This window comes from Pelobates fuscus, chromosome 9 (genome assembly GCF_036172605.1).
Source record: "Pelobates fuscus isolate aPelFus1 chromosome 9, aPelFus1.pri, whole genome shotgun sequence".
Taxonomy (NCBI): domain Eukaryota; kingdom Metazoa; phylum Chordata; class Amphibia; order Anura; family Pelobatidae; genus Pelobates; species Pelobates fuscus.
Window position 1 is genome coordinate 91560185 of NC_086325.1, and position 13012 is coordinate 91573196.

General features: G+C 39.4%; 1 protein-coding gene across 1 annotated transcript in view; it reads right to left on the reverse strand.

Annotated features, from left to right (window-relative positions):
- Positions 1–13012, reverse strand: part of OPHN1 (oligophrenin 1) — a 119446-nt gene that overhangs the window by 12207 nt on the left and 94227 nt on the right. The window contains exons 13-18 of the mRNA XM_063432166.1: positions 12433–12466; positions 11817–11879; positions 9441–9515; positions 4320–4404; positions 1040–1098; positions 55–160 (exon numbers count right to left, since the gene is read on the reverse strand). Coding sequence (XP_063288236.1) covers positions 55–160; positions 1040–1098; positions 4320–4404; positions 9441–9515; positions 11817–11879; positions 12433–12466 — 422 coding nt within the window. The remainder of the gene's footprint in view (positions 1–54; positions 161–1039; positions 1099–4319; positions 4405–9440; positions 9516–11816; positions 11880–12432; positions 12467–13012) is intronic.

A 13012-nucleotide genomic window follows, 5' to 3' on the forward strand; every position in this document is an offset into this window, starting at 1 on the left:
GCTTCTCTAAAGCAATGTAGTCCATGTGATAGTAGACAAGGCTTTCTTGTGTACCTGGATAAGTGGCGTATGATCAGTTCCAGCATTCCCCGGTGAATATCTGGCAGCCTGTACACAAGGCAGTGAATCTCTCCCAGACGGTAATCCAAATTCTCAGACTCTGAAGAAAAAGAAGTCATCACACTCCAAACGTCTTAAAACGTGGCCTTATTATGCTTTCCATCTACAAGTTAAGAATTATTTCTCTCTGCACACCCCCTTTGGAAGTGTAAAAAACTTCCAAACTGGCTGGCTCACCAAATTATAGAAAAAACAATGAAGTCTTTAATTTAAAAAAAATTAAATCTCTTATTTTTTAATGCAAAATAGGCTAATTTTCTTAATAGAAAGCAATAAGGCTTGCGTAAAGAAACAAAACTTCATTTATTTATTTAAAAAATACAATTCAGATTATCATGAAACATGTACAGAAACCTTACAATCACAATTCACAAGCAGCTCTCAAAGTATGTCAATGTGTCCTTAGTGCAACAAATGGACACATGTGAGCTTATACTCTTTATGTAGGAGTATGTCTTTTACTCACTAAGAACCAAACTATTTATACAGAAGTATTCACTTTGTTCAGGATACAATCTATTCCTGTAACTACAACCCATACGAAACATATTATACTACCTTTCACTATCAATTCATGGTTATATAGTTTGTGTACCAGGAGTCCCATAAAAAGACACAGCCATGTCACGTATACCTATCTGTTCCCATTATCACTCAGGCAGCATCCATACCTATATTTGGAGTGTGTAGGAAAAACACCCATATGATATGAAATATTCTACAATAAATATATCCAAAGATTTCACATTTATGAAAAGGAGTGTATTACAAGTGAAACCCTACTCATTTAAAATGAAAGGGATAGATGGTTTACACAGTGTTTTTTTTTTTTTTTTTATATATATACACAGAGCAGGTGAGTCTCTATATATTTTCCATGCAGTGTGTAACCAGCACAGATATTCCATAAATAACTTACTTGCAGCAGACAGGAGGTCCCTGTGCAGTTTGTAAGTCATCACGGGTTCTGAGAGATTCCTGTGGGAAGAGCAACAGAATATGCACATAGGATCCCCAATAGCAAATGAAAAACAAGGTATCTGACAATGACATCTAAATACTGCACTAATTATTATTATTGTCAATTGTATAGCACCAACAGATTCCGTAGCGCTTTACAATATTATGAGAGGGGGGTTTAACTATAAATAGGACAATTACAAGAAAACTTATAGGAATGTTAGGTTGAAGAGGACCCTGCACAAACGAACTTACAGTCTATAGGAGGTGGGGTATAAAACACATTAGGACAGGAAATAGCAATCAATTAAGGTGGGAGTGAAGCAGTGCTGGAGTAGAGAGTAGAGTGCTGCCCTATAGGAGAGAGCAAGAGACCGGTATGTAAGGTAAAGGTTACTCTGGGAGGCCATAAGCTTTTCTAAAGTGATGGATTTTAAGGCACTTCTTAAAAGATTGAAGACTAGGGGAGAGTCTGATGGCGGTAGGCAGGCTATTCCATAGGAAGGGAGACGCCCACGAGAAGTCCTGCAAGCGTGAGTTGGCCGTACGGGTGCGAGCAGCGGACAGGAAAAGGTCACGGGCAGAGTGGAGAGACCGAGAAGGGACATACCTATGGATCTGTGAAGAGATATAAGAGGGGCTAGAATTTTCAATGCTTTATAGGTATGGGTTACAATGGTCCATGAGGGAAATTACTACAGCATGGACAAGCTCCTTGGTAGCATCTTGCGTAAGAAAGGGCTGGATGTGGGCTATGTTTTTAAGATAAAATCTACAGGATTTGGCAATATACTGCATATGAGGCTCAAAGGTGAGGCCAGAATCAAGTAGGACGCCAAGACAGCGCACTTGCAAGGATGGACTTTTGTGGATACCACTAACTTGAAGAGAGAGCGAAAGAGGAGGATCAGTATTAGGAGGAGGAAAGACAAGGAGATCAGTTTTAGAGAGAATGAGTTTCAGAAAGCGGAAGGACATCCAATCAGAGATGGAAGAAAGGCAAGCAGTGACACGTCGCAGGACCGCAGGGGAGAGGTCTGGTAGTGGAATCCAAATGAAGTAATAAGTTTGCCAAGAGAGGCAGTATGAAGAGAAAATAGAAGGGGACCAAGGACAGAGTCTTGGGGGACTCCAACCGAGACAGGACAAGAAAAAGATACACTGAATGAGCGTTAGGAGAGATAAGAGGAAAACCATGAGAGGACAGAGTCACAGAGATCAAGTGATTGAAGAAGGAGAGCAGGATCAATGGTGTCAAAGGCAGCAGAGAGGTCAAAAAGAAATAGTATGGAGTAGTGGCCTTTGGATTTAGCTGCGATTAGGTCGTTAGTAACTTTGATAAGAGCAGTCTCAGTAGAGTGGAAAGGGCGGAAGTCAGATTGAAAAGGGTCAAGGAGAGAGTTGGAATTGAGGAAGTGAGACATACGGGTAAAGACAAGTCTTTCCTGAAGGTTTGAGAAAAACGGGAGCAGGGATATGGGATGATAGTTAGAGGGGGAGGACAGGTCAAAAGATGTTTTTTTCAGTATAGGTACTACAGTGACATGTTTAAGGTCAGCAGGGACAACGCCAGAAGAGAGAGAGCAGTTGAAGATGTGTGTTAAGGAAGACACAAGAAAGGGGGAGAGAGATCTGATAAGGTGAGATGGGACAGGATCGAGATTGCAAGTGGTGGGGCGACAGGAAAGGAGAAGCGCAGCCACCTCTTGTTCATTAGCCGGGGAGAAAGTCTGAAGGGTAGGAAAGGCATGATCAACGTGTGGTTGAGAAAGAGAACGACAAGGTGGGGAGAATTCTTTCCTTAGCTGTTCAATCTTGTCGGTAAAGTAGCATGCAAAGCTATCGGCTGTAAGGTTAGTTTGGGGGGTGGCCACAGCAGGGCGAAGAAGAGAGGGAGCATGAACTAATGATAGAGGAAAAGTATGACTGTTTGGCGAGGGCAAGGGCTGCGCTGTATGAACACAATATGAATCTATAATTGAGATAGTCAGTCTGTGTGCGAGACTTTCTCCAAGAGCGTTCAGCATAACAGTAGCATCTTTGCAGGTAGCGTGTTGATTTAGTATGCCATGGTTAGGGGCGTGTCCTCCTCGAGGTGCATGTTTGGAGCGGGGTTGCAGCGTTCAAGGCAGAGGTGAGGGTAGTGTTATATGTGGAGATGGCCAATGCGGGACAGGAGAGGGAAGGGATGTATAGCAGTTGTGAATCAATATCAGCTGACTGCTGCTGGAGGTCAATAGAATTAAGGTTGAGGGGGGTTAGACTGAGATTGTTGGGTGGGGGTTACTTGAGATCAAACGATAAGAGGTGGTGATCAGAGAGAGGAAATGGAGTGTTGCAGATATTCGATACTGTACATGCATAAGAGAAAATCAGGTCAAGGGTATTGCCAGCTACATGGGTTGGAAAATTAGCCCATTGTGATAGCCCGAGGGAGGAAGTAATTGTAGGTTAGAGGCTGCTTAGGTCAAAGGTGGGTTAATGGGAATATTGAAGTCCCAAAGAATTAGGGATGGAATATTAGAAGAGAGGAAGTATTGTAGCCAGGTAGCAAAGTGGTCAAGGAATAGGAGAGGGGAACCAGGGGGGCGATAAATGAAGGCAATGTTAGCAGAGACGGGTTTGAAGAGGCAAATCAAATGAATTTCAAATGATGGGAAAAAGAGGGAAGGGGGTGTGGGGGTAGAGGTTTGAAGGAGCCGTGAGGTCAGAGGAGAAACCCTACACCTTTACATTCAGAAAGTTTTGGGTTGTGGGCAAGTTGAAGACCACCAAAGGCTAAAGATGTAGGGATAGCAGTGTCAGAGGGGGAGAGCCATGTTTCTTTGAAGGCTAGTAAATCTAGGGAATGAGAAGAAGAGGTTGTGGACAGCAGTGGATTTTGTAATATTGCAAACAGAACGTGCATTCCAGAGGGCAGTATTGAAGGAGGATTTAGAGGAAGAGTAACATGAGATGGTAGTTAATATGAGGTGGGTTTGCCGAGATGGGACCGGGGTTTGGATACACATCACCAGCTGCTAGGATCAGAAGGATAGAGAGGAAGTGAAGTACTAATAATAATACTTAATGTATCTAACAAAAGATATAGTTGTTTCTACATTGCTCTCCAATGAGCTGTTTCAGACTGACCGTATTGTCCTTCACTAAATGTAAATAGATACCATCGCAGACATATGATGGGCATCATCGTTCTTACCAGTTATGTGGATATAAAGACTTACACGTATCTCACATACCTGAGGTAAAACTTTAGCGAGCTGGTAACTGTTTTGATGTCCCATTCACTGCTCTGCAGGTCCACATTTCCAGGACATTTAAGGTCTAAATAATTTAAATAAAATATATCAAAACATGTTTAATAACAATATGTATTCATCACCCATCAGAAAATATTGTTCATAATGTCAGTGGCACAGTTAGGCACGTGGGCGCAGTCGCCCACATGGGACTGTATTGACATGGTCAATACAGAAGTGTAGTTTCCACATTATCAAGGAGGCAATTACAGGGTGATTTCTGGGTGCTGAGGAGAGTGATTTTTTGTCAAAACTGCTGCAAAATAGATGAAGACTATAAGCTATTGACCGTACAATGACACCCACCCTATGCAGTGTCTAAGGCTATTATACTTTTCTGGTATTACAGCATAATGTTACATAATATTACAGCAAATCTGCATTCACTAAATCAACAACAAAGTTCTTGTCACTTGATTTTATTGTGTCTTGTTGCAATGGACTTTGTTTCCTGCTATTTATGACTCACACGTTAGGCGGTGCTGAATTTACGATCAATGAATACTTTAAAGGCAAATGTATACTAGCGTTATTATCAATTAAGCATTTTTATTATTTTTTTTCCCCACATTGTCCAGTATTACTGGCACTACCTGTGGTATTTAATGTCCAGAATTTGCAAACCAAAGAGACATCTTGTGTAGCGTATTGTACACACAATTATTTTTATCTGATGATTTTTTTTTTTAAATAAAAGATACAATTTATTTTCCTCCTTTTCACACAGACAAGATATTTCCCAATAGTACATTCTTCTTAAATGCGTTTTGTTTGGTTTTTTACAAAATTGTATACATTATTTAGAACTGAAGGTAAATGTTTATTGTTTTTACATTTGCTAATGATTTGTAAGGCAAAATAAACTACTGACTGACTAACTAATCTAAAGATCTAAACATTAAGTACAGGTTTGTCTAACAAACAAGATAATGTGAAGGCAATGCTCCAACGAGCTTACAATCTAAACAAAGTGAAGTCAATTTTCACAAAGTATAATACAAAAAAAGCACACTCTGATTAAATTAAACACAGATTGCCATATTAATAAAATAAGTCTGTAGACATTATATTACTATTCATAGTCAATAAAGTATATTAAGTAAAGAAAACAAGAAAAAGTTCAGAATAGAGTATACAGATGTTGTATCACAAACACGTAGGCTATATAATATGGACAAGTATAGTTAGAAAAGAATAACATGATAGAATTATAGATTCATCCCACATATAAATACAGCACCCTGCAGCTCAACTATAAAAAAGATAAATAAAACAAAGCTCAAATCTACTATTTTAATAAAGAATAAAAAAAAAGGAAATGTCATCATGAACCAAATCTTGGCTAATGTAAAGCTCGGATAAGTGAATAGGCTGAATTTGAGCAAAGGTAGAAGGGAGCACATAAAACCTGGGAGTTGGAGTGAAATGCGCTGGTAACGGCTTCAGAATATATTATTTATAAAATTTGTATAGCTAAGAATTGGAAAATCCCATCGTAAATAAAACAGTCTGAAATAGCCAACCAAATGCAATGTGAATGAAATATGGAGCGAGGGTTTTATTTCTCTATTGGTCAGGCAAGATATTTGGGATCCCTGAGCCAATAGAGACTTGAATAGAACTTAATTTTCCTTTTTTACTTCCCCAAAATTTGCCAGATACCCTAGACCCGAAGTATAGATAAATACGGATTTTTCCAGGATGAATGATGAATGAATGAGTGAAGTCATATGGGAAAGAGGAAATGAAAAAGGTCCTAACTACTAGTTCTTTCTTTTTTGGACTCAACACATTATTTTATTGATTGTACAGATTCATTTATTTATAAAATAAATATGAAACAAAATATGGAAAAAAAAAAAAAGAAACTTAAGATGCAATAGGGTAAATATTTTCAAAGGTATCTTAGAGGACAGTTAAAGGGAAATATCACTTTCCAGGAATTTTTTATATGTTTACGTATGCCCCATATTTACATAGATGTGCTCTTGAGGTCTGAAACATAAAATGAAATGAAGAAATACACACTGGAGTATCATGGATCTAAGGACATCCATCTTGGCTGCATGTCAAACATTGTTATAAGTTCTGAATTTTTCTGCCTAGGAGTATAATCAATTCAAATCATGTTTCTACTGCTCATTATCCTCCACCAAGGCATAGTATGTCTGGACCGAGTTGATTTATGATGTCAATTGTTTAATCTTTAACATAAATTTAAAGAGAATTGAGCAACAAATAAAAAAAAGTGATTTAAATCTTTTTTTCCAAATGGTGTAATGTGACGGCTGCCCTTTAAGATTCATTTGAAAAGGCTATTTAATATGTTGGCTTAATTACGATCACAATGTAAAAGAACAGCAAAACATTCATAGTGGAAAAGGTTTTAAAGGGAACGATATTTACTGTATACATCTAATGGATCGCATGTGCTCTGGTTTTTATTATTATTATTTTATGGTGTTCATCTATGAAACGTATAATGAATATGGAAAAAGAAAAATGAGTACAATATCACTTATAACAAAAAAGAATTAGAGTGGGTAACGATTTAGACTATTTTTGAGTGATTAGCAATAAAGATTTTTTGTGTGGGACTTCTTCCTCTGGTTTCATATACCTTCCGATTTATTGGACTTGTATTGTCTTTACAATATCTCTTGTAGTCGATTGTGACAAACAGTAATGGCTACTGTCCAAGTATAGCAGGTATATCTATTTTTTTTTGTCAATCTTTCTTTTATTGAGGCATGCGTTAAAAGGGGTACAGAATAAAGAGGAGGGGATGTACGTTTTTTTTTATACAGGTTGGGAGCATGCCAACACAGTGAAACATCCCTATGAGTGACAGCCTCATTTTGTAGTAATCATGCGTACCATAACATTAATAACACGTTTAGCTTAATCTAAAAGTAGTTAGATATAAGTGATGTCCAATGGCTTTTGAGTCTGAGTGACTCCCAAACGAGAGCGCCATCCATGTACACAAGTACCTCGCAAAATGCTGCTTGATCTCAAGATGCAGAGCTCTAATTTAGTACGTAGCTAACGTTAAGACTGAGACTTATCTAAACATGCTAAGTGTAGCTTTTCATAACATTAAGAACACGGTTAGCGTAAACTAATAAAAGTAGCTAGACATAGGCGATATCCGAATGCTTTTGAGTCTGGGCGACTCCTATGCAAGTCCGCCATATGTGTACCTATGTATCTCACGAAATTCTGCTTGGTCTCAAGATGCTAGGCTCAAATTGAATACATGACTAACGATAAGACTAAGACATATCTAAAAATGCTAAGTTAAGCATTCCAAAACAATAATAACATGGTTAGCGTAAACTTGTAGTAGTAGCTAGACATAGGCGATATCCAAAGGCTTTTGAGCCTGAGTGACTCGCATGCAAGTCCGCCATATATGTACCTAGGTACCTCACAGAATTCTGCTTGGTCTCAAGATGCTAATCTTAATTGTAATGCATAGCTAACGACAGGACTAAGTCTTATCTAGACATGCTAGGCTTCCCTTCGGCCCTCTAGGTACATGCAACGGCAAAAATATCCAGAGGTCAGCATGGCGAGTGTAATTGTAAGGTGTGAGTCCAGCAAGGAGAGTCTATGTGGGCAGTACAGGTTAAGTCCCCAGTAGACCTCAGTTGAGTTATGTTGGTGGGACTGCCAATTAAGGAGGTTAGCTCAGCCTATACCTTTGCTGGTTAGGACTGCATCACAGCCTGGCAAAGCAGGGGAGATGGCACCATCATTCGGGAGGGTCCACAGGGTTGCAGTGCGTTGAGTAGGCAACGGCCGTCCTCCAGCCCCAGGTCATCTTGAAGTCCTGCACCCGTGATCCACCGACTCGGTTACTCGGAGAGGCCGTGTCGTCCCTTCGTTGGGCGCCCTTGGGGGCTTGGGTGTTTTGCCGCCTCCGGCGGTGTGGTCGGTGTCTTGGAGTCTGTCTCCATGTGGACTTCGGCCTGGGAAGGCGTTATGGACGGCCCACGGTAGTGGCATCCAGAGTGTGTTGGTGTTGTTGGGCGGTCTGCCGCACCGTGCAAGTACCGCTTCTCCGCCGTCGTGGGTGAAGCTTTGGGCCAAGAGGTAGGTCTTTGTGCCCGGTTGGGTTCTTGCGGGCTGTGTTTGGTATCATGGCTTGAGTTTGGGAATTCGTCCCCATGTGAGATCGCAGTTTATCGCAGTTTATCCCTCCCGCTCGCTGCTTTGTTGTGGCGCGTTTCACACGGCCGCCATGTTCGGGCCCTGTTATGTACAGGTGTTTTGTTTATTTGTCGCTTGTGTGGGAGTCTGGTAGTTTGGTGGGTCAGGGCTGAGCGCATATGTACCTCCAGTTTGTGCCAAAAATCTTGAAAGATTCTCTCCAGCCTGGCCGTGTATCCCAGCTTGTCTTCTATGTCGCCGGGCGTCCTCGTGGCGCTTGCCGTCTGAGGTTGGTCAGTGCAGGGTGCAATAGCCCTCGTGTCTGCACCTCCCTTCGCGGTTCGGTTAGGGTGATCGCCTGTGTTTGGGCCGGAGCCAACACCATGCTGTTTGCTGTGGACCGGGATATCCCCCCCCGGCCCTGTGGGGGGGGGGGGGGGAACGGGACCTCGTGAGTACCTGCTGATATGCGAGACATGGGACAGGAGATCGGCCAAGTCTCCCGCCCGGAGCCCCCGCTAGGCCGCAACCGCTCCGCCTGGCTTTTGGCGGTCGGCATCCCTGCTTTCTGCACCAGGACACTCCAGCCGTCGTCCGTGTTAGGTAGTTCCCTGTTTGGGTCAAGCTGTGAGCGGCAGGAGTCCCGGTAAGACGCTTGAGACAGTAGATTAGTAGGGAGCTCCTGCAAGTTGCGACCGTCCGCCATGCCGTTCAGGCCCCGCCCCCGGTATATCTATTTTTGGTATAAGGGCAAAAGACAGTTGGCAACTAACTCATTGACATATATATATATATGACCAAAAAGTAAAATATCCACACAGACAAAGGGAACTCTAGCAATGTGTGATGTCAGTCCATGTTAAGATCAGAATGAAAAGAAGAAAATACATTTTAAAAAAATCTTACCAAAGAAGGCATTTAGGAGCTTCTGCACCTGAATGTTACTTCCCACTGTCCTGTAAACTCCTTCCGTTGTAATCCCTGCAATAAAAGACAAACAGCATTCTATGACTTCCATGGATTAAATGTTAAACTTGTAAAAATTAAAACTGTCAAAATTAGTTTTGAATGGTTTGTCTGAATCAAATTCATTATAATCCGCACCTGAATGAATAAATTGTCTTGGAATTACCTGTGAGATCGTATTCAATGAATATAATTTCACATGTAAAATCCCAGACAATTGATTAGTTTCGGTGTGGATTAAAAGGAATATGATTCAAAGAAACTATCGGAAATTAATTTGCACAAGTGTATTAATGCAAGCCTTCTTTCCCATGGCCTATGTGTGGCATTAAGTATTTTTGGACAGGTTCTTCAATGTACCTTCAGCCAATAACAATATACTTATACACAAACCAAGCACAGTCTCTGGAAGTCTGAATTATTTTTCTGTGAAAGTGGATTTTGTGTATTTTCAATTCTTTTAACATTATGTCTATTTCAAAACCTATTTCCATTTTATGAACATGAGAATTCATTTAGTATTAAATTATACTTGCTGGTTTGCAAAAAACCCACCCATCCCAATAATTATATAAGGGTATGATGGGTTTAACATTACAATATATTTAATATAGTATAAATGTAGTATTGTTTTCTGGGATCAGGGACGGGATATTTACTATTTATACTGCATGCATCCAAAGTATAAACTATCTAAATATCCCAAACTAAACAAGTATAAATGGCGCTTATGTACTTTCTAAATAATCCGAACCAAAACACTTTAAATAATATAACCCCAATATAAAGTGTGCTGTGCCTTTAAATATGTGCAAATCTGTTTTTTGTGCAATAAGATCAATTACCAGCACAACTAAAATGTTTATCCTCTTTGAAGTGCATCAGAAAGTGCTCACTCATAATTGTGCAAAATATAGAAAATAATTAAATGTGCAAAATGACAAAATTGTGCATCAATACCAGTGCAATTTAGTGGAATTATACACTTACAGTACTTGAGCAAACATTGCCTCAATATGCAAGAAAGAAAAGAGAAAACACAAAAGAAACGAAGTGTAATACTGTATATAAATGGATCACAATGCTACTAATTATGTTATAGCACTCAAAAACATTGATCGGGTGAAAGACTGCTCAGACTATTTGCACTTTTATCACACTATTGAATGCCTCCAGTATGCAGCCTTCTTCCAAGAACGATGTGCCACTAATATTAGAAACTTTTCACCCCACAAACATGAATGAAGGGAGAGGGGGACATTAAGAGTCAACTTTAATATTAATGGAGCCATAAACAAGTCTTTTTATTCTTTGTCGTACTCTGTTCCTTAAATTCCTAATAACACAGCCATCATTTAGTAATTTTGTGAATTTATTTTTCTAGGCTAGGTCTTTATTGGGTCCCCTTTTATACTGGCTTCTTTCTTCCAGAGATGTGCAGATAAATTGGCAAGCAAAAAATGGCAGTCACTCACGTAGACTATTTGCACACTCTTTCACTTTGCCACCAATCTCAGATTGGGATACGGTTTCCTTTATCCCACCGCAGAGGGTGACAAAGTGCCTCTGCATGTTGCAGTGCGGATTTTTGCTTAGCATTACGTGACTTACAAGTAGGGAATAGAAGAAGCGATTTTATTCCAACTCCCTGCATTTCCATTGTGGTCTGGTGTCCCCAAAAGTATCACTGTGTATGTATTTCAGTAAAGCCTGGTCAGTGGTGCAACGTAGATTAGAGTTTCTTCTGTTCAAATGTACAGTAGTAATCAGGTTAAATGAAGCACACACAGTCAGGACTGGTTACATAGTTTACACCAAAATTGGGCTCTTTTCCAGTTTTACACAATTCATTACATTGTTAAGTTTTAGGTAGCTAACACAAGGCATTCCAGGAAGTTAAGAGACGGCCATAGTCTATAACACAACATACCGTAGATTTGCAGAAATTGAATGAATACTGAGTTTTTTGAGGTTCATTTTTCTCTGTTAAGTAGCCTTAACTTAACAAGAGAATTAAAATTAAAAAAAATAAATAGTGAAGCTTTACTCTAATACCACCCAAAAAACGAATCACCAGATACCATAGTGTTAACCTCACAAATAATCACATCAAATCCATACAGTATTCTGCAGGTCATTAGAACACAAAACATATCATCTGAATAATGTAAACCTATCCAAACTCACAGTATCGGGCAGGCAGATCATCTGACACAGCAGATTGTATTTATAATATAAGATGGCAAACTAACAAAGTAATAAACAAAAACTATACATCTCCTAACCACACCATCTAAACCAGTTGTAAATTCCTACCAGTTGTCTCCACTGCGTTGATACACTTCCGAACAAACCGGAATCCCACCTCATTCAGCTCCACTGTAAGGGCAAGATAAACTCCATTAGTGAAAGTTCAAGGATGTAATTTGAAACTGCAAGACAGTATTTGGTGATTACTTCAACCCCTCACTTTTTAAATTTACTATACAATGTTTGCTAGTTCCAAGTACAAAAAGAAGTAAGCTATATTGGTCCTTTACCTCAATATGCTGTTCTGGTCTGTGGAAACATACATGAAATCTATGGCAATAAGCTAAAGTGTTATTTAAGAAAACAGTAGAGGTTCTTATACTATTTTGACAAGGGCCCACATATTGTATGTGGCATTGGGACTCATTGTTAACGGTCTAATTAGCCCAATAACCCATTCTTTCATTGCATAATGATTTATACAGAACACATTAATCAAGCTCTTCTCAGGTTAAAAGAAGTCTCTAGTTCTCTTGAAAAGGCAGCTCTGCTTCAACAGCTTTTTTGAGAGTAAGATGTGCTGATCCAATGGACCCAACAAAATTCGAAATGGGACTTAATTGTGGATTCTGTCCCTGGGATAAAGCAATACATGAATGCCACTATGATAAGTTTCACTTACTTTCATCCCGCTTTGTGATCGGACTGTGATAAATCTGTCCAGGAAAACAGAAGATAACATAATTATATAATCTACAATGAACAAGTCATTTTATTTAAATCACAATAATAAACTCATTCTGTTAAATATCAGTTGATAAAATAAAGATTTCGAAGCCACATGGATCTTCTGAATTCTGACAGAACTAACCGAATAAAACACAGCACAGAACTAGACACCGAAAGTACAGAAAATAAGTCTTCCTGCTCCAGAAAACCACACATTAATCTACAAAATGTCAATCCAGCTGCATCTTCCAATGTTGTTTTTAAAAAATATTGTCATAGCAGCACCTAAAAAAAAAAAAGGTCTGTAAAGAAATCAATGACAAAAAGAAGTTTATGAAAAAACACACAGGAATGATCCATTTTCTACTGATTCATATGGGCAGCCATTGTATCCAAAAATCATATCTTAAAACCTTATTTGTAAAGCTAAATTTCAGTTAATATAGGAAAGAAAAAAACACTGCACATGTAGAAGACCGTAAAAGCTCATTGCTACCACATAAAATAAATATATCAGTTTTCACAGCTACACA